The 24,824-nt window shown below is 42.9% G+C and overlaps 1 protein-coding gene and 3 non-coding genes across 5 annotated transcripts in view; all 4 read left to right on the top strand.

The window, feature by feature from the left end:
* Positions 1-3,074: 3,074 nt before the first annotated feature.
* The window catches only part of NOP58 (NOP58 ribonucleoprotein), a 33,869-nt gene continuing 12,119 nt past the window's right edge, over positions 3,075-24,824 (top strand). Inside the window, exons 1-10 of one of the 2 annotated variants that reach the window (XM_063116153.1) lie at positions 3,075-3,255; positions 4,189-4,265; positions 5,257-5,309; positions 10,336-10,460; positions 12,014-12,150; positions 13,519-13,583; positions 16,168-16,302; positions 17,883-18,028; positions 22,750-22,876; positions 23,642-23,805. In XM_063116153.1, coding sequence (XP_062972223.1) covers positions 3,211-3,255; positions 4,189-4,265; positions 5,257-5,309; positions 10,336-10,460; positions 12,014-12,150; positions 13,519-13,583; positions 16,168-16,302; positions 17,883-18,028; positions 22,750-22,876; positions 23,642-23,805 — 1,074 coding nt within the window. In that variant the 5' untranslated portion in view covers positions 3,075-3,210. The remainder of the gene's footprint in view (positions 3,256-4,188; positions 4,266-5,256; positions 5,310-10,335; positions 10,461-12,013; positions 12,151-13,518; positions 13,584-16,167; positions 16,303-17,882; positions 18,029-22,749; positions 22,877-23,641; positions 23,806-24,824) is intronic. The other variant, XM_063116155.1, reaches the window with a different exon arrangement.
* LOC134393834 (small nucleolar RNA SNORD70) lies at positions 10,130-10,219 on the top strand. Its single transcript, XR_010025118.1, has one exon. It is a non-coding gene; the product is annotated as a small nucleolar RNA SNORD70 (small nucleolar RNA).
* LOC134393840 (small nucleolar RNA SNORD11B) lies at positions 18,936-19,022 on the top strand. The gene has a single exon (XR_010025124.1). It is a non-coding gene; the product is annotated as a small nucleolar RNA SNORD11B (small nucleolar RNA).
* Positions 23,126-23,209, top strand: LOC134393837 (small nucleolar RNA SNORD11). The gene has a single exon (XR_010025122.1). It is a non-coding gene; the product is annotated as a small nucleolar RNA SNORD11 (small nucleolar RNA).

Here is a 24,824-nt window from a genome sequence, read left to right as displayed (position 1 = left end):
GTCAGCTACAAATACTGTGAGTAAATAAATAAAAGTGCAAGAATAAAAGCTGTCTGCAAGAAGAATAGTTGCCAACTATATTGGAATGTTCCTACTCATTTTAGTTTAATTTGTAGTTGTTTTTAAAATTAAAGCGTTACAGTAAGTTTATCTTTTTAAACAGCTTTTGTAATGATAGATTGCTTTTATGGATTTGTTATTTAATGATTATTATTGTTTTAAATTATATTGCTTTTCCTTAGGTTACTAGAAGCCACTTTGTGAAGCACGATATAAATATGCAAATATGCAAATAAATATGAATAAATAAATAAGACTTTTCCATTTCCATGGTTTCCAAATAGTTTTTAATTCAGGCCCCAGCTCTAAATACATTTACATGCATATAAACACTGTTATAGTACCTGATACAGAACTAAATATTTAAATAGCAATTTTATTTTTAATGTATATATTATATGAAACAATTGGCTATTTACAGCTCCCAAAGGGTAACATGAACATTAGCTCTTTGTCAGACAGAAAGGTAGTCCAAAAGAGGTGCTTTCCCCCTGAAGTTTACTCCACAGCAGCTTCCAGAGCCAAAATCGTAAAACTGAAACATCTGTTTGGCACTGGGAACCATAACCGAACTGGAAAGAAAGGCCTGCTTGTATGCACAGGTCCCTTGTGTCTGCATACTCAGCTCTTTTGGATTAACAGCCCTGGACTGGAGAGACGTGCTTCACCTTTTGCTTATAAATCAGGATTCATTCTACTGAAATATAAAGTGGAACAGAAGGCATCCACAAACTGCACCGTTTGCATCGTAATTCACAATTCAGTCTCTGTTCAGCATCTTTTGAACGGTGTTTAGGCCAAAAGGATGTTCACATAGTCACGTGAGTTTACCAGGAATTCTGTAGACGTGCCATATTATTGGCAAATACGGTGTGCGTGACCTTGCAGTGGTGAATTTCTCCTTCACTTTGCGGACTCACTTGCACTCCTGATGGCACTTCCGTTTTGTCCCAAACCCTTAGTTCTTCCCATATAGTGTGTTTGTGTGTGTGTCTGGCATAGACAACTTGTGGCCCTCCAGATATTTTGGCCTACAGCTGCCATGATCTCTCACCATTGGCTATGGCTAATGGGAATTGTAGGCCAAAATATCTAGAGGGCCACAAATTGCCCACACCTGCATATGTACTCTGGTCTGTGGGGTATAGGAGTTCCACATCTTGCCACTGACTGGGATTTGTGGTTTGTGTGTACACAGATCATATGAGTGCTGTATTTGGTGTCTTTCTGGGGAACTGGTATCAGGCAAAGGGAATTTATGAGGCAGAAATTATTAGTGGCCTTATCAGGCTGTAGCTAGAGGCTGTGGGTGTGTCGCTTTTCTCAGTGCTGGTGTCTATTTGTGGCTCTGGAGTTTATGAGGGATTTGTCCTATGGGATTGCGGACTGGCTATGATAGTGTTTTGAGTTAACAGTCATGTTGTTGGGATACAGTGTTGAAGAAACGTAAGGAGAGATACTGATCCTGGGATGTTGAATAGTATGCAAATAAATGTTCCCCTACTATAGCCCGGAGTCTTCCAGATGTGTTTGACTGCTACTTCCATAACTCCCAACCAGCTCTGGCAGCTGTAGCCCAACACATCTGGAGGGCACCAGGTTGGGGAAGACTGCTCTACTAAGTAAACTTTACAAGGCCTTGGCAAAAGTACATGTGGCCTAATGCCTCAGATATTTATTAAAAATCTAGCCTCACTGAGTTATTTTGGGACTGCTCCCGAGAAAGTGCAAAGAGTATTCCTCTCACACATCTCACCCATGCACTGCTTGAAAGACGACTGTTAATATTGCAATAGGAACGGGGAGTTCCCATAAAGGCACAACCCTATGCATGTTTACTTAGGAGAAAAAAGGTGCTACAATTCCCATCATGCCCCAGCTAGCATGCTGTAGGACTTCTCTTTTGTCTGAACAGGCATAGGATTGCGCCCTAAGTGTATGTTGTATGATATCCATCTACAAATTGCAATCCCTATAGTTCCAAACCGCTAACTTTCTATATCATCCCATCAAAATTATAGTGGAGCTTTTGTTGGTGCTGGTTGGTCACTTGTAGGATCTGAGTACTGGACTAAATAGAGCACAGCTCTTCTTATGCCTTGTCATAAACCATTTTATAATTTGGGTCTAACTAATGTAAATTTAAAAACACGGAGCGTTTAAAATTGCATTTATTGAATATAGTGCAAGCCAATCGATCTGAATACACACTCATGGTTATCAAAGACTGCAGTCATACACAGACTTATTTGGGAGTAAGTCCCATCGAATGCAGTGGGTCTTTCTTCCATGTAAACATGCATAGAATTAGACCCTGTGCAAAGTTGCAGCCCAATTCTATGCATGTTTATTCATAGAATCATAGAATAGCAGAGTTGGAAGGGGCCTACAAGGCCATCAAGTCCAACCCCCTGCTCAATGCAGGAATCCACCCTAAAGCATCCCTGACAGATGGTTGTCCAGAGGAATTCAAGAGGCATACAAGTGACCAACCAGCACCAACATGAAAGTGAACACTGGCTCTATGCAAGATCTCGCCTAGGTGCCACATTCAGGCAGCCTTCAGGCCCAACTGCTGCGCTGCCTCTTTACTCCCTGCCTTTAGAGACAGTCACTCTCCTTTCCCAGAGATTGGAGAAAAACAACAACCCTGCCATGTTTCACACACAGCTCACTTCCGGTTCTGATTTGCATACGTTACCAAGCCACCATATGCGTGTGTGAAATAACCACGCACTATATTCCCACACCCCTCTGCTCTCTATTTTTCTTTTGCTGACTGGACGATCCCGCTCCTTCCTTTGCAACTTCTTTCCCCTCCAAAAAGTAGGCAGCTGGGTAATTAAAGATATATATATTTATTGGGGGGGGGGGAAATCATTGCGGGGGAAGAGACGGATTCGTGCCTACAGCGCATGGAAGATTTCAAGCGCTGCAATAAAGCCTCCCCCTCCTTCCCCCCACTTCCTTTTTCCCAGAAGGCCTTGGGCGTCACTTCCGGTGGGGTGGTCCGAGCCCCACTTCCGCCCTCGTGTTGCGTGTGCTTGGAGATCGGGCGCCGTCCGGTCCGTCCTTCCCGCGCTCGCCTCCCGGGCTCCCGCCTCCTCCCGTGACCGCTGCCAGGAGCTCCGGCCTCGTCCTGCCGCCGCGATGCTCGTTCTGTTCGAGACCGCGGCTGGCTATGCCATCTTCAAGGTAAGGGCGGCACGTGGGGAGCTGGGCAGCCACGTGCGCCTCCCCTGGGGGTGTGAGTGCTGGGATGGGGGGCGGCCAGAACGGGGATGCCGGGAGGCGCACAGATGAGGGCCACGAGCCCTCCCGTTGGAGCCATTTTACACGTGGTAAAACTGCTCCTGGACTGGATCACTTCTGGGCAGGCGATCTCCCGTGTTTCAATCGAGAAAATGGAGAAGAATTTGGGGGGGGGGAGGAGCCTTTCTCCAGCAAACCCGATCTCCCTCCTGGCAGGGTTGGATGGGCGGGCTAGTAGTCATTTTTAAGAAACCACAGGTACTCCTGGTGAGTTTCACGATCGTCTTTCTGAAAAGGATTCGAAGCATTCCGCGTGCATTTATCCATCTGTAATCCGTACAAAAATCGTGTTTATTTACTAATTGTAGGATGTATAACATTTGCTTAAAGGATAGGTGAAGGGGCAGCGGGGTGACTAAGATTTTTTGGCTTGGCCAAGAAGGCCGGTCGAGGATTCTTGACCACCGCACCCCACCCCCTTGAATATCAGGCTATAAAATACTGCAGGCTTTTTTGCTAGTCAAAAAGCTGGATATAAATCTACTATGAACACACTACTATGCATGTTTAGAGAGAAGGATCCTATAGCTCCCAGCATAGGTGGCGAGGAGTTGTAGGATCTTTTCTGTCTAAGCATGCATATAAATAAGATGGCAGCTTGAACTACTTCTCATTGAAGGCTGAAGAAAATGCTGCTGGGCAGAGATGTTTCAAAGTGTTGGTGTGATGGGTTCTGCATTGGCTTGTGTGTGCAATCTAGCCTTCAAGACCGGGGGCGGGGGGCAGCTCTGTGCCTTTAATCTTGTTTATATGTAGTGAAAAATTAACTTGGCAACAATCAAATCTTTGCTGCCAATTCCTGTCTGTCTGCCACAGGTTCTGGATGAGAAGAAGCTCCAAGAAATTGATAGTTTATGGAAGGAGTTTGAAACACCCGAAAAAGCAAATAAAATGTAAGCAAGTTTTTCTGGAAGGAGGAAACTTCTCCACGTAAGAATGTGGTTGATAGGACATTGAAATTGAGGGATGGGCCTAATTTTCTTTCATTCCAGCATATGTTACATTTCCTTACCATTTTTTAAATTTATTATTGCATTTATATCCCACCATTTTTGTGCTAGTCTAGATCTTCCAGTTCAGCCATGACAGCTATTCAATTCAGATATACTAGGAATAGCGAGAGCCTTGCTAGAAAGGAAAATCTTGCAAGGTGGTTATATTTGGGGTTCAACTTACTGCAGAATGGGGATACCTGTCAAATTAGCATGTGTCCAAAATATTTTTTTAGTTTATAACACTATAATTGGTTGTGTGAAACAGGTTGTGTACAAACAGTTGGCCTAAGAAATAGTCTTAAATAATAAGCTGGATCCTGTTGTCAGAAACTGTCAGATAAATCTATATATCTTAATTTCTGCTGAAAATAGTACCCAGTATTTATGCAGCTTGCTTCCTATTTTCTTCGCGTGTTCCATTTTCTCAGTCATTCTTATGTACAACTGTGTAAGCTGTAATTATCTCCATATTACTGGTGGGTAGGTGGAGCTGAGAGAGAGAATGAACTTGCCCAAGGCCACCCAGTTGAGCCTATTGCTGAATTGGTACATGAACCAAAGACTTCCAAGAACATCCAGCTCATTCCTCATGTTCCTAACCACAGACCTGCACCTGACTTTATTTCAATTGCTGAATTTTTGTGGTTAGGTAGTAAGAGACTATTTTTCCTCCAGATTTCAGGTGCTTTTTTTCTCTCCTCGTATAGGGGGAGCATTGACCCAATGGGGCATTTTAAAAAAAAAATTGAAAAATTAAACAGCTCCTATTTTTTCTAAAAGCCAAACATTGCAGGCATGTTATTTTTCCAGCATCTTGCATTTTTGTAGCTGGTAGTAGATGCTGAGTTCCTCGTGACCTTACAAAAACTGTTTGGTATCTTTCCTTTAGCGTGAAACTGAAACACTTTGAGAAGTTTCAAGATACAACAGAAGCTCTTGCAGGTAACTTGAGGATTAAAATGTTCATATATGTATGTATGTGTGTTTGTATATATATAATTTCCTGTCCTTTTCAGATGGGGGCAGATCTCTTCCAGCCCAAGGACCGAATTAAATTTCAGAAAAGCTTTCAGATGTGGGGGGGGGGGGAATGTATTTCCAGTGGAGGGTGGTGCCAAAAATACAAAAAATATCCAGCATATTGTATCTTAAAGCTCTTAATGCCAGTAGCTAAACCTTAAGAGAGGCTTTTCATCCTTTCAGACTGGGGTAAAATAGTGCAAATGCCAAGGAACCACTGAACAATCAGTGGCCGGGAAAGGGTGTGTGTGTGCCAAAGGAAGGGGTTGTGGCCATGTTGGGAACCAAACCCTGGAGGGCTGGCTTGGAAAGTCCGGATTTGCCTGCCTGGCCTGCTTTAAGGGAAAACCCCTGTTGTGGTGGCTTCCAATAGTCCCTAAACTGCAAACACACATTTCAAAACACAAATAAGGAATAAGAAGAACCAGCAGATGAAGCTAGTACGTGTATTCAAATTCCTTAGCGGTTACAGCTGAAAACGTTTTCACGCAAGAGGAAATCAGTTTCACCGAAAGCCATTGAGAACAGAGATGTTTTTCAGGCTTCCCTAAAGGTTGGTGAGGAAGGGGTCTGGCGCGTCCCAAGAGGGAGTGTATTCCACAGATGAGGAGCCGGTGCCAAGGAGGCTCCCTCCCTTGTATCTGCCGGCCTAGTTCTTCTTTGGGGCAGGGGCATGAGTAGAGCTTGAGAAGGGGACCTCCGCGTGTAGGCAGGCTAATGGGGTGAAGGCAGTAACTTTGGCCACAAACTGTTTCAGGCATCAAAGGTAAAAACAACAACTGCACTTAAATTGGGCTCAGAAACACCGTTGCAGCTGGTGCAAGATTGGGGTTACATACAATGGTGGTGATTTGCCTGCGGGAGGAACCACATGTAGAACACGTTTCCCTCTCTCCTTTGCATGCCCCCCCCGAGCAGATTTGGGGTGTGCATGAGAGACTGTGGATGGGAGGAGAGGACAGGGAAGCCTTGGTGCAGGAACAGATTTCTGCTCGTGCAAGAGCTAGAGCCAACCTTCTGCGTCAACCTTCCTCTCATGACTTGGCTTTGTTTATTGACTGTGCTGCAATTTGAGTCTGGCACTGTTTTGTAATCGTACCTTTGCTGCCCTTGGAAGCTTTTAGCCGTATTAATCCTGAAAATTACAACAAAAAACGATGGCCTAGCATGACCCTATGAAAAGGAGGACAGGGCTCCTGTATCTTTAACAGTTGTATTGAAAAGGGAATTTCAGCAGGGGTCATTTGTAGGTATGCAGCACCTGGTGAAATGCCCTCATCGGTGCAGTTAAAGCCACAGGGGCCCCTGCCACCTTTTGTAACTAGGCGGGGCTCCTGCAGCTTTAACTGTTGGGATGAAGAGGGAATTTCACCAGGTGCTGCATGCATAAGAATGACACCTGCTGAAATTCCCTTTTCTATACAAGTATTAAAGATACAGGAGCCCAGTCCTTTTTACAGGGTCACCCTAGATTACCGGTACGGGAAGAGCAAGAGCCCATTTCCAACGTAGTTTATACAAGTGTCCTCAGCTGGAAACATTCCTTACCCTCTACTGGTGAGCGGCTCTTTACAAACGTGACAAATCAATGTAAGCAGTACGTATGTGTGCCTTGGTGCTGGCTATCCAGGGAATGCATGAACAAGTGGTGTTAGTTTATTTATTTATTTATTATTAAATTTATATACTGCCCCATAGCCAAAACTCTGGGAGGTTTACAAAAGTTAAAAACAGTGAACATTAAAAAGTATAGAAAATTTAAAACAATCAAAAATATAAAAACAACAGTGTATTTTATGGTGTTTCTATTTGTGTTGTACCCCGCCTTGATCCAGAGGGAGAGGCGGGTAACAAATAAATATATTATTATAAAACAGTATCCATTTTAAACAACAACAATGGGGGGCATTTTTAGGCTCAAATCCCGCAGGTGTCTGTATGCTCATAGACATCGGTAGGATTTCACAGAAGATTGCAGCCTTAGCTCTGAATACATCAGCCTTCCCCTTACTGTAGATCTGAATACACCTGCTGCCTTCAAGGTGTGTTGGACTGCAACTCCCACCACCCCTCAATCAGCCATTCTGTCTGGGGCTGCTAAGAGCTGTAGTCCAGGAAACAGCAGGAGGGGATGGCACTTAGTGCCCCAAAACAGAAAAGAAAATATTCTCAGGTGCCTGGATTTTTTTTTATTTTTACGCGCCACATGTTTCAGAAAGGACTTTCCTTCCCCCAGGGTTGTAATTAAAATATTGTGAAACATGTGTGGTTTAAGACACTCAGAAATCTGGAAACCTGTCTAAAAGTTACAACAAATACTGTACAAAAATGCATCCACAGTTTACAGTATTTATATAACCATTAAAATATTCCTCCCCCTTTTAGGTTATGTTAGATCAAATTCATTGCCATTACTTCCTGTTATGTTAAAACATACCCACATGTTGAAGTAAATAAAGCTTCCCTTTCAAAAGACAGCTTACATACACATCAAAGGTGGATCTGATAACTAACTTCCTTGGCTGATAAAACAAACAGTTCCATTAATACTGAACTTTTGCAGCCTTATTAGTACATTCTGCTATAGAAACATTTTCTCCACGTAGTGTATTTTCTTACTTACCCACTTACCTTTCTCTTAAGTGTGTCACAAGAAATCCTTCCAATGCTTCTCTCTTAAAATGCCCAGAAAGCATTGAGGATTCACCCTGATTTTCTAGTCCTAATTGGCTGCTGGTGAAATGAAAATCAGTAAGGTTTCTTTACAGGGAAGGTTTCTTGCGGCATTTTGTTTTCCTCTACTCATGAGTAGTCTAGCCAGGTTCTTTCCAAACTTACAGTGGCAGTAAAGTATTCAAGATCTCCGTTCAGCCCCTTTGGAGCAAGACTGCCCAGCTGCGAAATCTAGAACATTTCTCTTCTAATAAGAAGCTTGGTGTTAGGTTCATGTAATTTACAATCACCCAGAAAGTGAATTCTTCAGGATGGTTTTATTGTGAAAAAATGATTTGCTACAGGGAAACCAGATTATCGTGTGTATTGCTAAAATGTTCACTCATGTGTTTCTTGAGTGGTCTTTATGTCCAGCCAACATGTATTTTGTCACATGTACATTTAATTGTGTATGTAATAATTATTTATTTCTTACCTGCCTCCATTCTGATCGAGGCGAGGAACAACAGTAAATATAAAATATATAAAACAATTTAAACATAATATACATTGTTAAAACATCCTAAAATCATTTTAAAAACTACCTAAAATTCCACTGAATAGGCCTGCCAGAAGAGATCAGTGTTTATAGCTTTCTTAAATGCTGATAGACTGTTAAGTTGACAAGTCTCCTCCGGCAGGCCATTCCACAGTCTGGGAGCAGCAGAAGAGAAGGTCCTCTGGGTAATACCTGTCAGCCTAATTTTGGCAGACTGAAGTAGATTCTTCCCAGAGGACCTGAGGGTGCGGGGCGGATTGTACGGGAGAAGGCGATCCCGCAGGTAGCCTGGACCCAAACCATGTAGGGCTTTAAAGGTGATATATCACATGTGCGCTGCAACAAGTGGGAAATGTTGAATAGCATAAGTTCTATTTCCTACCGTATTAATGAAAGTGTGACTTTTGGGGTATATTTACAATATATGCAGTGTCCACATGGGTGATGCCTCTCAAAGGATGGGCTGAGCTGTCCTCAGTCTACAGTTTGTGTTACTATGTACCAACCGTAGTGAGGCTAACTTTGAATAAACATCTGAGGCTACATGTACTTTTTGCCAGGGCAACATTACGATCACCTGTTTTCATTCATTGCACCAGACATGTGGGTGTGTTTAACATATCGGTAGGTGAAAGCAATACATTAGAACTTTTATCTAATATAATTCAGGGGGGATATTTTAGTGGTTATATCTTATAAATGTTGCAAATTGTGGATGCATTTTTGTGCAGTATTTGGTGTAACCTTTCAGACATGTTTCCAGATTATCAGAAGGTTTTAAACCACACTTAATGTTTTTCTTTTTTTCTCCTTGAAACTACAGCCCCTGGGAAGGAAAAACCTTTCCAAAACATGTTGGGCATAATAAAAGTTCTTTCCGGCACCTGAGAATATATTGCTCTTCTGTTTTGAGACACATAAGTGCATTCCTCTCTTGATGTTTCCTGACTACTACTCCAGAGTCTCCCAGCCTGCATTGCAGTCCCAACACACGTGGAGGGCACTAGGCTGGAGAATGCTGGAAAAGAGTGGCTGGGTTTGGACGACACAATAATCAAGGGCAGGCGGGTGGGGTAAAGAGGTAATTGTCCGTTGTGTTGATTATAGTGTTGTTTGGGGGGCAGAACACAATGGGCACACAACTCACAGTACGTTATTTTCTGGAATTAAACAACGGGTTGCTCTGTTGCTTATCCGGAGACCCGTTGATTAACATGTCGTGTGGCTGGCTCCGTTGTGTAATCTCCCCCGTCAAGTGCAATATTCCAAAAGGTCATAGAGTTCTCCGGCAGGAGAGGCCGAAAGCACCCTGGCTGCTCCTGTACAGTTGGCAGAACTTGTAATGCATGATGGGATAGGGCTAGGAGGGAGGAGCACCAGCCGCCCAGAAGGACGCTGGGACTTTCAGCCACACGAGGGGGCAACATGTTGTGTGGGGAGTAACTCTGAAATAAAGTACTGTGCGTTGCCAATTCCCTCCTGCGTTGCCAAAAGTGTCGTCCGAACGCAGCCAGTAAAAGCTTTATACCAGCTCTCTGTTGTCAGTGACACACCTTTCGTGAAACTGAACCTCCGTGATTGCGTGCAACTTTTCGTCACTACCACTGAGACAGCCAATGGGAATAAATGTCCAGTGACCCCTGTTCACTACATCTTTTGTTCCACGTTACACTTTCCTGGGAGGGATCGTTCAAAAAATCCACAGTCCCTTTGCAAAGTTGTGTTTTCTTCTTGAAGCATCCACAGCCCTAGTGGAAGGCAAAATCAGCAAGAACCTGAAGAAAATCTTAAAGAAGATAGTAGCCAAAGATGCCCACGAACAGTTGGCTGTATCAGATGCCAAGCTGGGAGGTGTAATAAAGGTAAACTCTGATTTTTATGTCCCCTGTTGGGGGTATTATTCTAATGAGGTCATATACTGAAGGCCTTTGGTGATCTTTAGAGATCAGTAACAATGATGGTGCTCCCCCCAAAAAAATACCCAAAGATGAGCTTTTCCCTACATCCAGAAGAAATGTTTAATGTCAATGTTTAGCCGATGATAGATATTGGGCCCTGCTTTGCTGGTGTTGAAATGCGGTGACCCTGCTGCCTGATAGTTATTCTCATTAGGTAGAATCCAGTTTTGTCATATTTAAAAATATGACTAAATAGGTGTTACTTAACTTAGTTCAGTAGTCTTTAGTCCCAATGTTTTCAATGGCTCTGCTCTAAATATGACTGACTAGGTCTGTGTCATGTCTAACCCTACTGCCCCTGTTTTGGGAGAAGATGTTTCAGGTAATCAATCAGAACCAGATTCAGAACTAGAAGATGCAGTGCCAGACACCAGCCAGCCTGTACCAGTGGGGGAGGAAGCTCTCACGGGCGATTCCCCAGCTGGGAGTCAGTCCTCTCCAGAGTTTATCTCCTCAAGGCCAAATCCTACATACTCAGTGGGAAGTGAAGTTTCTTCCGGAGGTGAGCGTCCTGACAAGCTAGCTGATGCTAGGGTCTGTCAGAAGCTAAAATGCACTGCACGGAAGGAAGGCATGAGAAAGTCAGTTCGATTACGCCAGAACCTGCCTCCGCACCAGGCGCTCTGAAGTTACAGGCGTTTGAGAAGTGGCTTCCTATTCTTCTTGAACAGACTATTGTCTTGCTTAGTTTGCATAGTTTTGCCTAGGGGGATGTTTCCAAGAGGTTAGACTCTCTTCAGGTAGAAGAGATGTTTGTTGCTTAATAAAAGCTTTGTGGATTACTTAGCAAGCCTCATCATTTGCCTCCCACCGAAAGCAGGAGTGTTCTGAGAAACACGACAGTCTGGATCCAGACCAATATTATTTATCGCTGATACACTGCCTACATTTACTAAGTTCTGTACAAGGTTAAAACAAGGACAATCCTTGCCTGCAGGCTTATAATGTAATGAACGCTGGATCAAAGGAAAAAAACGGATTGGGAGGGCAGAAGAAAGACAGCGAATTCTTGATTATAAATAAGTATCGGTGATAATGCTTATAAGTATGGATTGTTGGTAACATTTATTTTTGGGGAAAAAATTGAATCCCTTTGCTTCTTGAGGCGTCTTTAGTCTTTGATTTGTATAGAAGTACAGGACAATACAAAAAAAGTTTTCAGGGAAGGTTTGTATTTAATGTCAATATGAATTACAAGAACTATTGAACTGCCATCTAAATTTCTATTATACAACTGGAGATGCTTTGCTGAAATAATGGGGTTTCCCAAGTCCTTCGATGGGATGCTAGCTTAAGTATTTCACTTGGAAAGTGGGCCTGAGAGGGTTGTCGCCTTTGGACAACCTGACGTTTATTGGGTGTGTGGTTCATGGAACCCTAAATATGTTTGTTGTTGCGACAATATGGTATGCTTTTTTTTAAATCAAAATATGTATCCCAAATCTCACCCTCTGCAGGACAAGCTGAATTTAAGTTGTATCCACAGTCCGATGGTTACTGAACTGATGAGAGGCATCCGTACCCAAATGGAAGGGCTTCTCACTGGCCTTCCATCGCGGGAGATGGCAGCAATGTGTTTAGGATTGGCACACAGGTAACATTAACATTTTTCCAACTCTAATCTGTTCATTCCTCTGTCTGTTGTATATCAACCTCCCCCAACCTGGTGCTCTCCAGGTGAGTTGGACTCACCTGGAGAGCACACAACTCCCATCATCCCAGCCAGCATGGGTTCCCCACAACTAGAGTGCACCAGATTGGAGGATGCTGTTGTATGTCTTTCCCCTTGGGTGAAAGGGAAATGGTTAATCTTGTAAAAGCAGTTTAAAGGTAAGTATCCTCCATGAAGCGTTCTCCTCTGATAATTGCCTAAAAGCTTTTAAACATGAGGCTTAGGCTTAGATTCATCTGAAAAATACTGCACGTGCAGAATGAGCACGACAATGATTCAGTTGACATTTGTTATGAGTTGGATCATAGAAACTGGTTCAAGTCAGACCGTGGTTCAAGTCAGTGTTGGACTGGGAGTCGGGAGATCAGAGTTCTAGTCCCCAATCAGCCATGGAAACCTACTGAGTGACTTTGGGCCAGTCACAGACTCTCAGCCCAACCTCCCTCACGCGGTTGTTATTGTGAGGATAAAATGGTGAGGAGGAAGAGGATTATGTATGCCGCCTTGGGTTCCTTGGAGGAAACAAGGCAGGATATAAATGCAATAAATAAATAGTATAAGAAGGCCTTTCTCATCCCATCTTCCATTCCAGTGCTGTGTCTGCTCACTAGCCTTGGTTTCCCATTTCTAACAATAGCAGTAATAGTATCTACATTATAGGATTAATATCTACATTATAGGATTATGTTGCGAGTTTGTAAACCCCATTGGACATTTCAAGTGCGATCTAGAAAATAGTCAGTAATTGATGCTGGAAGAAGTCGTAACTGTTGGTCCTACTGAACAGTGTGTCTGCATTTTATTAGAGAAAGTGATTGTGTTTTTGATTGCCCCATTTAAACTTCTCCTGAGATAGGTATTATCTGTACAGTTGTTTCTACTCTCTTGTGGTTGGAGTTGGCATTTTGGAATGAAACACACAGACTTGGTTTTTTTATGAGCAAAGCGTAGTGTGGGCCAGCCGGCTTTAGAATATTCAAACTTCTACTGCAGGCTGTTGTGTTGTCTGAACCCAGCAGGGGTGGGTTGCATGTGAGTTAAACAACTGTCACATAACCCTAAAACAGGCCGTGGATTATGCGAGGGTTAAATAAGCCTCATTGGGCTGTTTGATCAAGTGAACCAGCCCTCACTAATGTTCAACCTGGCTCAATGATATGCAAAACACAGTTGGCAAAGATGTCCTCTCCATACCAGTAAATGGCGATGCCTTTGTTGATTGGAGGGGGAAAGAGAAGTGAGTGCGTCAGCTGATTGTATAATTGTTTACATTTATGTGTCTGTTTTCAGCCTTTCGCGATACAAGCTGAAGTTCAGCCCAGACAAAGTCGATACAATGATTGTCCAAGCAATCTGTGAGTACGATCATAAGTTAAATACCTTGATGAGTCTGCCATTGGGGGTGGGTTGTTTCTCTCCCCACCCCCCTTGAATTCTTAATATTAGGATTCACAGTCGTGCCCTCCAGCTTGCCACTCCCAACATTTTAACAATCTATAAATTTTAAATAACATGGTTTTAAATTTGTAATTTTGCATTGCTGCTGTTTTTATCTGCTTGAGCTTTTATATTGTATGGTTTTATACTGTTGTTTTATACTTTGAATGGTTTTAATTTTTGTGAACTGCCCAGAGAGCTCCGGCTATTGGGCGGTATATAATGTAATAAATAAATAAATAAATAAATAATTTTTCGTTCTCTCAACCTTTGTAAAGGCTCAGAGCCCCTATCAGAATTGGAGGTGGGCAGAAGGGCTGGGCAAAGGCCAAGACCAAGAAATCACTGTGTTAAAAATAGGGTGAAAATTAATTAAATAAAATTAATTTTATTTTGCGCCCCAAAGTAGAAATAAGCAACCAAACAAGCAGGGGGCATCAGGAAGCCAATATGTTGAAATGGGGGGGGGTCCCCAAACTTCTTTGGATCAGAGGGCACATTCTGGGGGGTCGGACTTGCCCATTCAGAAAATGACTACCGTGGTGGGCAGGGATGGTCATAAATGCTCCTTTCCCAGAAGGCAAACTGGTGAGGCTAAAAAAAGAAAGAAAAAGTAACCTACCCAAAGTGAGGTCTGAGCTTCAAAGAAGCTACTTCTTTGAACCTAACTAAACAGATGGCTGTGGAGGGCAGCTTTTCGCGGTACTTCAAGCCAGCTTCCCAGTTTTTAAAAATAAATAAATCAGGCGGAGCGCAGAGCTTGGCAGGTGCAGAGAGAGGTGCCCATAGGCTCCACGTTAGAGACCCCAGTTTTAAAAAGAATTCCAATGTTCCTTCGGGCAGGTAATGTTTGTTGCAATGAATTTTGTTCTCAGTTGAAAAAAATACATGGTGGAACTCGCATGCTTCAAGTGCCTCCAAATCTCAGGGTGATATCTCAGAAAAGATGGTGGGGAGGTGATGAGCCTAAACTTTGGCTCGCTATCTGCAGTTATTTTGATGATGATGATGATGTTATATTTATTTCTTACCCGCCTCGCCCTCTGGATCGAGGCGGGGAGCAATACCAAATACTAAACACCATAAAATACATAAAACTAAAACATATAAAACTGCTACAATATTAAAAGGCCTCTTAAAATTCAACTGGATAGGCCTGCCGGAAGAGATCATTATGGCTTTCTTAACTTCGGAAAGATTGTTAAGTTGACGAATCTCCTCCGGCAGGCCATTCCACAGTCTGGGAGCAGCAGAAGAGAAGGTCTTCTGGGTAATGCTTGTCAGTCTACTTTTTGCTGACTGGAATAATGTCTTTCCAGAGGACCTGAGGGTGCGGGGCGGATTGTATGGAATTGATGTAAGTGAGATGCAATGTGAGTTTCTTTGGAAAGTTATAAGAATAATTGTATCGTGTGCAGGAACGGCAGTTTGGATAGTAGTGTAAAGTGCAAAAAAAAATTATCATTCACAGTGATTGTGAATTGACAGACACTGTCACCAGAGTAGAACATTCTCCACAATGCACAAAAGTGATTGATCTGGATTGTGCAATTAGGGGAGTGTGAACTGGCAAACCCTGAACGCTCCGATGCCCCACAAATTTCACCTCAGAGCTCGTTCCAACTCATATCAGTATTTATTTATTTATTAAATAAATTTATATACCACCTCATAGCCGAAGCTCTCTGGGCGGTTTACAAAAGTTAAAACAGTGAACGCGGAAAAGATTGTGAACTATTCTTTAATGCATTTTATATTTGCTGCTGTTCCCCGCCTCGATCAGAATGCAGAGGCGGGTAAGAATTTTATTATTATTATTATTATTATTATTATTATTATTATTATTATTATTATTTCCGCATGAAAATCCATGCATCTTTCTGTGCGTATTTTTCCAAATGTGCATTTTTGATACACGTGCATGCTGTTGAACGTATTTTGGGGGTTCACAAATCGAACTGCAAGCTCAGAAATGTCCTGACTTGGACCACAGGTGACATTGCAGTCCATGTTCTGTCCGGAAGGTGCAAACTGGGCAAAATCCTGATTGAACTGAAACAAATTCCTCATATATCCCTACGTACAATGCTGGTTACTTGGATCAAACAAAGGTGTTATTACTTTATTTGTAAGGAGCAGATAAATTAGTGTTTGCTAGCAATGATAAGAAATCTGGAGTGTGAAGGATGCTCTTGCCAAAGTTTTTCCGATGTTAAAAGCAACATTTTTGGGGAATTTGTATATAGGCTGCTACTTCATTGCCTTTACTAGGTGCAGCTAAATAAAGGTGTTCTAACACTGCTAGAGCTCTTTTAAAATTTCTTTCTTTCTCTGAAATCCTTTGCTAGCTTTCACTGCCTAGTTTAACAGCACAGCCTTTCGAGTTAAGGTAAACATTGTGTACACAGTTCTGAGCTATTTCTTTCTGATACTGTTTTCAACAAGGTATCATTTCTCAAGGGGACCTGAACTAAAGGATCTTTACTATTTTGTCTCCTTTAGCCCTGCTTGATGACTTGGACAAAGAACTGAATAATTATATCATGCGCTGTAGAGAATGGTATGGTTGGCACTTCCCTGAACTGGGCAAAATTATCACCGATAATCTAACATACTGCAAATGCGTGCGGAAAATTGGTGAGTAATGCAGGGCTCCTAAATTTTTGACGCATGTGATGCATTCACTGCCAGTGAAATTGTGCATACCATTGTTTTCCTACCAGAAGTGAGATCCACAGTGTGTCAAGTGGTATAAATATTGGTTTTATTGTTAGCTTTTCCTACTCATTCCCATACATGCTGCTCTTTTCTGTCTTCTATTGAATTCTTCTGCAATTGGGCAATGAAAAATACTGAATCTACGTGGCATTGATGCTTTCGCAACAGTAGAAACGATGAACGCCAGTGGTGAATGAGTTGTTCTCAACGAGTCACCTGCAGATTCTGTGTAGACTCTCATTCTTTTTGTATATTTGTTTATTAATTTTCAGAAATATAACAGTTGATCAAGAGTTAGCAATTCAATAACAAGAAGGAAAGGCTGGTACTTTGTAGTGAAATTCATTTAGGGTGCACTCACAGATGGAGCATAACACACTACAATTCATAATATAAACGGCAAGTGCCAACATAACACACTAAGCTATGGTTAGGCCGCTAACCCTTTTGCAGCAAGTGGTTAGTGAGCATGTTTAAACCATGGCTATGTAGCCACCATGGTTAGGGAATGGTTCACATGACACACTAAGCCATAATGTTTAGCTCAAAATGCTTAACCACCATGGCATAGCATGTCGTCTGAACAGAGTCACATATAGATTTATCTAAAGGTATCTTGCCCTGGTTTACCATGGGTGGTTCTCTTACAGTACTGGAGTTTATAAAACTATACCATAAGAAAATAAGAAGCGCTGTGCTGGATCAGACCAAGGGTCCATCTGGTCTAGCACTCGAATCACACAGTGGCCAACCAGCCATTGGCCAGGGATGAACAAGCAAGACATGGTGCAACAGCACCCTCCCACCCAAGTTCCCCAGCAACTGGTGCACACAGGCTTATTGCCTCGAATACTGGAGATAGCACACAACCATCAGGGCTATTAGCCATTGATAGCCTTCGCCTCCAGGAATTTATCCAACCCCCTTTTAAAGCCATCCAGATTGGTGGCCATCATCTCATCTTGTAGTGAGTTCCAGAGTTTAACTATGTGCTGTGTGAAGAAGTACTTCCTTTTATTTGTCTTGGATCTCCCACCAGTTTCATGGGATGATCCCAGCTTCTAGTATTTCCATAAAATTATATGTTTCGTATTGGCCTCTTGTAGCCTTTAGCTATTTGGTTAGTTTCTCTACCAACGTGATGCATAATATTCCGTATGTCATTGTACCACATATTCAACGTCAATTTGGTTTGTGCATTCATGTTTTTTGGCAATGGCTTGTTTTCTAGCAGCAACAAAAATCAAAAGCATGTCTTCATTCATATATATATATATATAAATAAAATAATAAATGAGGGAAAGCTAGCTGTGGCATCTATTAGAGGAACATCAGTGGGTTTAAACAGGTGAAAACTGCCCATCTTCTCTTATATTTACCTTTTGTGTTTGACTTCAAACAAGATATCCATGGGATTGCAGAGGGACATCTGTGGCTTATTTAAGACTTCATTTCTGATGCTGCTTGAGCATATACTTCCTTTGTATTTGTCTCCACAGGAGATAGAAAAAACTTCTCCTGTTCTGATCTGTCTGAGGTCCTTCCTGAGGAAGTTGAAGAGGACGTGAAAGCAGCTGCCGAGATCTCCATGGGGACAGAAGTGTCGGAAGAAGATATAAGTAACATACAGCACCTCTGTGACCAGGTGATGATGTAGGGATGGAAAGAACTTGGAACTGGAAGTCCATAGCTGCTTTTTTAAAATCAGTGCTTAGTAAAAACCCGTATTGTTACATCCTGAGTCGTTTACAACCTGTCCATAATCCATTTAATGCACCATAATGCCACTTCCTTCATCCATTTTAAATCCAAAACTCTGTAGTCTGACTGAATGGAACTGGTTTAGGCAATCATATCTCAGCTTAATGAGTCGAGATACGCACCAGCCTTTTGTTCAACCCTTTTGACATTGTTTCACATGAGCTGTGATTAAACCTATAATTAACCATAATATCCTGTTGCATCTGAGCAGGGCAGCCATGGTTACCAGCTTTGGAACAAGCTACAATCGTGTGGTGCCTCCAGATGGAGGGGTCCTAGTGCTAAGGCATTTGCAGCTGTTCTGTCTTCTTTTTTTCTTTACGTATTTTCCCCTGTGAGAGAAAAGACAAAGTGGTGGAACAATGCGGGAGGGCTGCTAGTGGAAGACAGCGGCATCTGGACACCCCAGAAAATTCTGTGAATGAGGCATGGCGACGTTGCAATCAAAAGCCTCGTCTGGAAGCCCCCTTAATCTGTTGATTGACATTGATTTAATTTCCTGGCTTGTTCCAAAGGCCCTAACCATTGTCTTCCAGTTTGGATGACACAGGAAATTAGAGTTCAGAGGTTTCCTGGTTTGATTGCTCATGCTGTGAAAGGAGGAGCTAAGGGGCTGCATTGGTGGAGAAAAGCCTCGTTCATAATGTGCCTTATTGAGCGAGGATATAATTGCCTGAACACAGCCATTAGGCAATCAAGTGCGCAGCTCATAGACAAACGTTTGGGGAGCTGGCCGTTCTGCGATCATTTCTAAAGAGCCCGTTTTAGAAAGGGTTTCAGGGGAAAGTTCTCGATGGCAGTGATGATTCTCGTGAAGATGCTTTCCTGATGTAATAACCATGAGGGTTGCACAGTCACTACCTCTTCTGATGCCATCTCAAATAACTGACTTAGAGGAAATGGGGAAATATTCAGAATGAGAACTTGTCTGGCTAGGATGCTTCTTCTCTGCCTGGTCTGAGATCTACAGAAGCATGGCTAGAATCAGTATTAAGATGTCAGAATAGGATGTTCTCTACTGCTGAGATGGCAACCATGCCACGGTGCCACCATTATTATTATTTATTACATTTATGATTTATTACATTTATATACTTCCCCATAGCTGAAGCTCTCTGGGCGTTTTACAAAGATTAAAACGTTGAACATTAAAAATCAATATACAACATTTGAAAATCATAAAAGCATTTAAACAACCATGAACTCTCAGCAGATCCGGGGTCAGTTAAAAACTCCGCATATGCTGTTAAATGCCTTTCCCCCCCATCATTAAGTCCCAAGTTGAAAGACCTGTAGCAATTGCTGCCGGATGTTTAGACCAACACGAAGGTCCTTGAGTTGAAACCAGTTGTAGTTGGATGACTCACTCAAGAACTGAAGGAAGGGGTTTGTCCTGGTTGCTCAGCTGTGGTCTGGGCATCAAGTCCCTACTCATCAGTATCCATGCCGTCTAGTGCATCTTTTCTTTTCTTTTCTTTTAGAATATTTATTTGTTATTTATTGCATTTCTATATCGCCCAATAGCTGAAGCTCTGTACCAGATAAATATTTCTGCTTCCTGCGTTAAAAATCACAAAACTGTTCACAGCAAATTATAAAGCAATCCATCTTTATGAAAGCACAACAACATTTAGACAAGTTGGGGGGAAACGGTGAACAAGTACGTTTTTAAGAACTGTTGAAAGTGCATGTTCATCGGTGCCTCTGCCATACTGCAGAGGAGAGGGGGCCACCGCAAAGGAGGCCCGTTGCTGTGTTGCTGTTGGCTGGGGCCCTGCAGGGTGTGGCACAGACAACAAGGCCTCCACTGAGGATCGTAGTGGGTTTATATAGGCAGAGATGATCTTTCAGGTAACGTGGTCCTGTGTTGTTTAGGGCTTTACATGTTCAGTTCATCAGTTTGTTTTATCATCAGCTCATCTAACTGCTTTGACAAAGCGTTCTCAAAAGGCTGTATTCATCTTTGGGGTGGGGTGGGGAGTATTCTGCCAAAGCTAGCTCTAGAGCAAGATTATTAGACGATGGATCCATGTTGACAATCTTAAAAGTCTCCCTTTGTGCTAAATGACCAATCTAAAATTGAATTCAGGTGCTGGGAAGTTTCTTCTCTTGAGTCTTTGTGTTTCTCCATCTCTCTGGGAGTGTAAAACTGTGTAATTTTCATTTGTCTATATGAAATTAACTCAAGAGAAGGCACCATTCCCAATCTTCTATAGTCACTTCTAGTAAGAACCACATTACTGTTTTATCACACTAGTAACAACCGAGCTCAATAAATTTCAGTTTTCCAACACGGTGGGAATAGGAGAATTACTCACATCCTTATGTTCCCGTGTCATAGTCCATTCTTAGTCACTCCGCTGTTAAAGCTAACAATGCTAATTTAGCTGATATGCTCTGTTGTGTTGTCCGGATTGAGGATAAAAAGTAAAAATAGAAGACTAAAGAAGTTAATAGAATTCTTATACTAATGTTCCGTGCGGTAAGAAGAAGAAACAGAGGAACAGGCGGAAACTTTGATGATTAAAACTGGGAGTGAGCCATAGATAACGATTGTTTGGACCAGCGCTATTTAAAACAACTTGTAAGGCACGCAAAACAAGAATAAAAACTATTATTAAAATATTTGGCTGGAAACTCGGCCTTGGAGCTCGATGCCAAAACAAGAATAAAAGTATTAAAACAAACATGAGAGCCAAGGTGAAAGGGCTGCTGCTCACGTCGCCATCTTTACCAAAGCTGAGCTTTACATGTCAATAATGGTACCTAAACGTGGCTTGGTCGCTTCATGCTGGGAGTCGAATGTCCAGCAGGTCTTTCTGCATACCCAATTAGTTGCCTGTCCTAACCTTATCCTCAATTCTGGGTGACTGTGGGTCTGCAACCTTTATCTGGGTTCTCGAGATTTATTGGCTGGCTGTTCTCTCTAGTTTTTTTTAAAGGTTGTTTGAATTGTTGTTGAAAGAGCTCCTCTGCATTTGTAACAAGACAAGCCTGTGGCACAGTACCGGCATTGTGCTGTAAACTTCAATATATTTATCTGCACCTCTGTACAACTTCCAGCATTCTGGGAGTTGTAGGACTTCTCTGTCTAAATAGGCATAGGATTGTGCCCTGAAAGAATTTCTGGCCTGGCCTAACCTGTCTCCCATCCACGCTGCTTTCCAATGCTACTTTCCTTTGTATGTATCTAATATCTGAAAAGGGAAACCTGTCTCTTACCCAAACACTGGCTCAGTTCAGACAACACGTTCCTCTGCATTGGTTTTAGAACTTCACAGTGGAGTTTTTACACCACCATTGAGAAATGTGTTGTCTGGAGGGAAACTCCACCCCATGGCGGAGTTGTTGTTTTTTTTAGAAAATATCCACTCTGAATATCCATGCTGTGCAGAGGAGAGCTCCTGCACAACTGTTGTGTTCATGTTGGGTGGCAGGCTCTGTAGAGTTTTCCATTGAGTTGACTTTTCCTACTGGCTACAGAGTTTCTTGGCAAGAGTGGCAAAAGCAGCGAGTGCTGCTCTAGGAGAGCCGCCGGGATTGTTTGTTTTGCGGCAATGGCTGATGGGATACCATCAGGAGGACCAGGGGAGGAGAGAGGGCAGAGGAACTGCCAATCAAATGTCACAATGGATTTTACTCAACACAGCAGCCCACAGTCACACAATGGTGGAGTTAGAACATGTTGTGTGGGGTGTACCCCCTAAAACCTCAACCGTTGAGTGGAGTTTTCACACTGCATTGACCAATGTGTTGTCTGAACTGAGCCACTGTGTGTGAGCTGAGGTTCCCCTCCCCCTTAATAATAATTATTTATTTCTTACCCGCCTCTTCACTTGGATCGAGGTGGGGTACAACAGTGAATATAAAACACATAAAAACTGATTAAAAACATAGTATACATGATTAACACATCCTAAAAACATTCTAAAATGATTTCACTGGCCTCTGTTTAGCCCATTATCTGCCTTCAGACCTGTGTGTTCTGTTTTCAGTGTTGTGCCCTGTGAAACTTGAGAAGTAAGGCTTTATAAAAGCAACAAGAAAAATATAATTCTATTTGGCACCAGCTGTTCCATTCTAAATTTGGGCATAATATCATTCCTCCAATGCCCAAACTGTCTGGATCCAGGTTACCGTAGGGACTTGCATATGAGCTTGTCCAACAATTAAGCTCAGGTCCAGAGACCCTGTTCACCATCCTGTCCATAGGTTAAGAGTGTGAGGGACAGGGACTTCTCAGTGGTGATGCCAAACTTATGGAATACGTGCCCTCTGGAGGTCTGCCTGCTCCCTCTTCGTTAGGTCTTTGGACATCTTTAAAAGACCTTTCTCTTCAATGGTTTTTTTTTAATGTGTGACTTTAAAATACGCTGATTTGAAGTTTTGTTAGGTTTTTATGTTTGTATTTTCAGTTGGTTGGATTGTTACTTTATTTTTGCATTGAAAATGTACCCACTTCGTAGGATTTCTGTTAATGATAATCAGTAGTACTTGCTAGCCCTACTCAGGCAACTACTTCACTTTTAGAACTATCACTCAATTCACTTCCTTCTTTGCATTCTTGTGGCAACTTCCCCTTACTGGGCTTGTTCTGTCTTACAGGTGATCGAGATCTCGGACTATCGTGCGCAACTCTATGATTATCTAAAAAACAGAATGATGGCCATTGCACCTAACCTCACAGTCATGGTGGGAGAGCTGGTAGGAGCAAGGCTTATTGCTCATGCAGGTATACTCAGTTGCTGGGTTGGGTGTATTATGGTTCTGCTGTGTAATGTTACCCTAGTCTGTTCTCCACTTTACCGTGTTGAAAGGGTCTTGGTCAACGGACCTGTCCAGCCTTCCCCAGCAGGGTAGCCCTCCAGATGTGTTGGGCTACATTCCCAGCCGGCATGGTCAACGATGGGATTTGCAAGCTGGGCCAGGACCTCCTCCACTGATGGACAAGGTTGTAGTCAACACTGGCAGGGGCCTAGAAGTTGTCGGTGATGATTTTCTGAAGTTTGCCTGATTTCATCTTGGAAGGTGAAGGCAACTCTAGTCACTACCTCTTCTGAGACACTGTCTAAGCCCTGCTGTCTCCTACCGCATTGAAGGCAGCCTTCCCCAACTTGGGGCCTCCAGATGTTTTGGCCTGCAGCTTCCATCATCCCTGACCATTGACCACACGGGTTGGGGCTGATCAGAGTTGAAATCAGAACATCTGGAGAGCGGCAGGCTGAGGAGGAAGACTTATTTAAGGAGTTACATTCATGTAACTCCTTAAATTGACCTAGATGGTTTGGTTTTTTTAAACTCCCAATTCCCAGAAGTTTATTGGCTACTTTCCAGTATGATCTTGCGCTCAGGTTTCTTTCTCCAGAACTCAATTCAGATTGTGGTTTTGACATGTAAAGTTTGAACCTTGATCGGCTTGGAATTCAGTTCCTTGTCAGAGGTATATTTCAGAGGTGGCTCATTCTTGTCCTTTCCCGTTGCATCTCTTCTCTGACAGGCTCCCTGTTGAATCTGGCGAAGCATCCCGCCTCCACTGTTCAGATTTTGGGTGCTGAGAAAGCCCTCTTCAGAGCACTGAAGACTAAGCGTGACACCCCCAAGTTTGGTCTGATCTATCATGCTTCCCTCGTGGGGCAGACAACCGCGAAAAACAAAGGAAAGGTGAGATGTTGTGAAACGTTTGCCGGCATGCTTTCCCTCGAACAGCGAAGGCTTGAGATCTCTTGCACGAAAGCGTGTGGCTGGTCTACTTGCCATGAGATCTGAAGAACAGGTATCTAAGGGACCAAGACTTTAAAGCAGGGTTGGGCAACTTCAGGAGGTTAGGGTTAGGCCGCACCTCCTACCCCCACGGTGCCTAAAAAATAAAAAAAATTGCATCTGGAGCAGCTACGGAATCCCCAAAGGGCCAAAATTAACTTTTCAAGCTAATTTTGATCCTTTTGGTGCCTCATGGTTGGTGCAGACCACAAAAAGGCCACTTGGGATGCCATATATATATATATATATATATATATATATATATATATATATATATCTTTAAAAATAATTCTGGGGGGCAGTGAGCTGCATGTTGCCCAGGCCTGTTGTAAAATTTGGCTTGGTTTCCAGTAAGGGTTGGTCTGTTTGTCTAATGTGGCGTTTCTCAGGTGTTTTGAGCGCCACTCTACCTCGAACTGCCTTATGGCACTAATCATCATCCATAATCTGCTCCACATCTGGGGATTCCCATGTGAAACCTGCTGGTCCATGCAAGGACCTGTGAATTGCTGTATGCATCCAACACCAGCGCTTGAGGAGACCTAGGCCAGGGCCTACGATCCTTGGGTCCGAAGTGATCCATACAGAGGAATGGCCATTTGAACCAAGCAGCAGCTCTGCCTGAGCTCCACCCTCCTTCCCAAATCCGGTTGGGTTGATGGGGGCAGTGGTGATGCGGCTGCCCCCACAAATCCCACCTCGATCAGTGGAAGTTTGCTACCAGGAGGCATTCAGCCCGCTGATCATCTTCCTGGCTGACGATCTTTGCATGCCCGCCCCTTTCAGGTGTCTCGCGCCCTATGGGGGCCCCTCCCTACAGCATACGGATCCATGGCCTAAACCACAGAGGACTTAACTTCTGCTCACTTACAGTAATAGGACAAGAACGAGAAAATCTGGTTTTATTTGGACACGTGTAT

This window comes from Elgaria multicarinata, chromosome 2 (assembly GCF_023053635.1).
Source record: "Elgaria multicarinata webbii isolate HBS135686 ecotype San Diego chromosome 2, rElgMul1.1.pri, whole genome shotgun sequence".
In the NCBI taxonomy this organism is placed as follows: Eukaryota; Metazoa; Chordata; class Lepidosauria; order Squamata; family Anguidae; genus Elgaria; species Elgaria multicarinata.
Note: the sequence above shows the minus strand (reverse complement) of the source record. Positions and strands in the feature narration are given on the sequence as shown.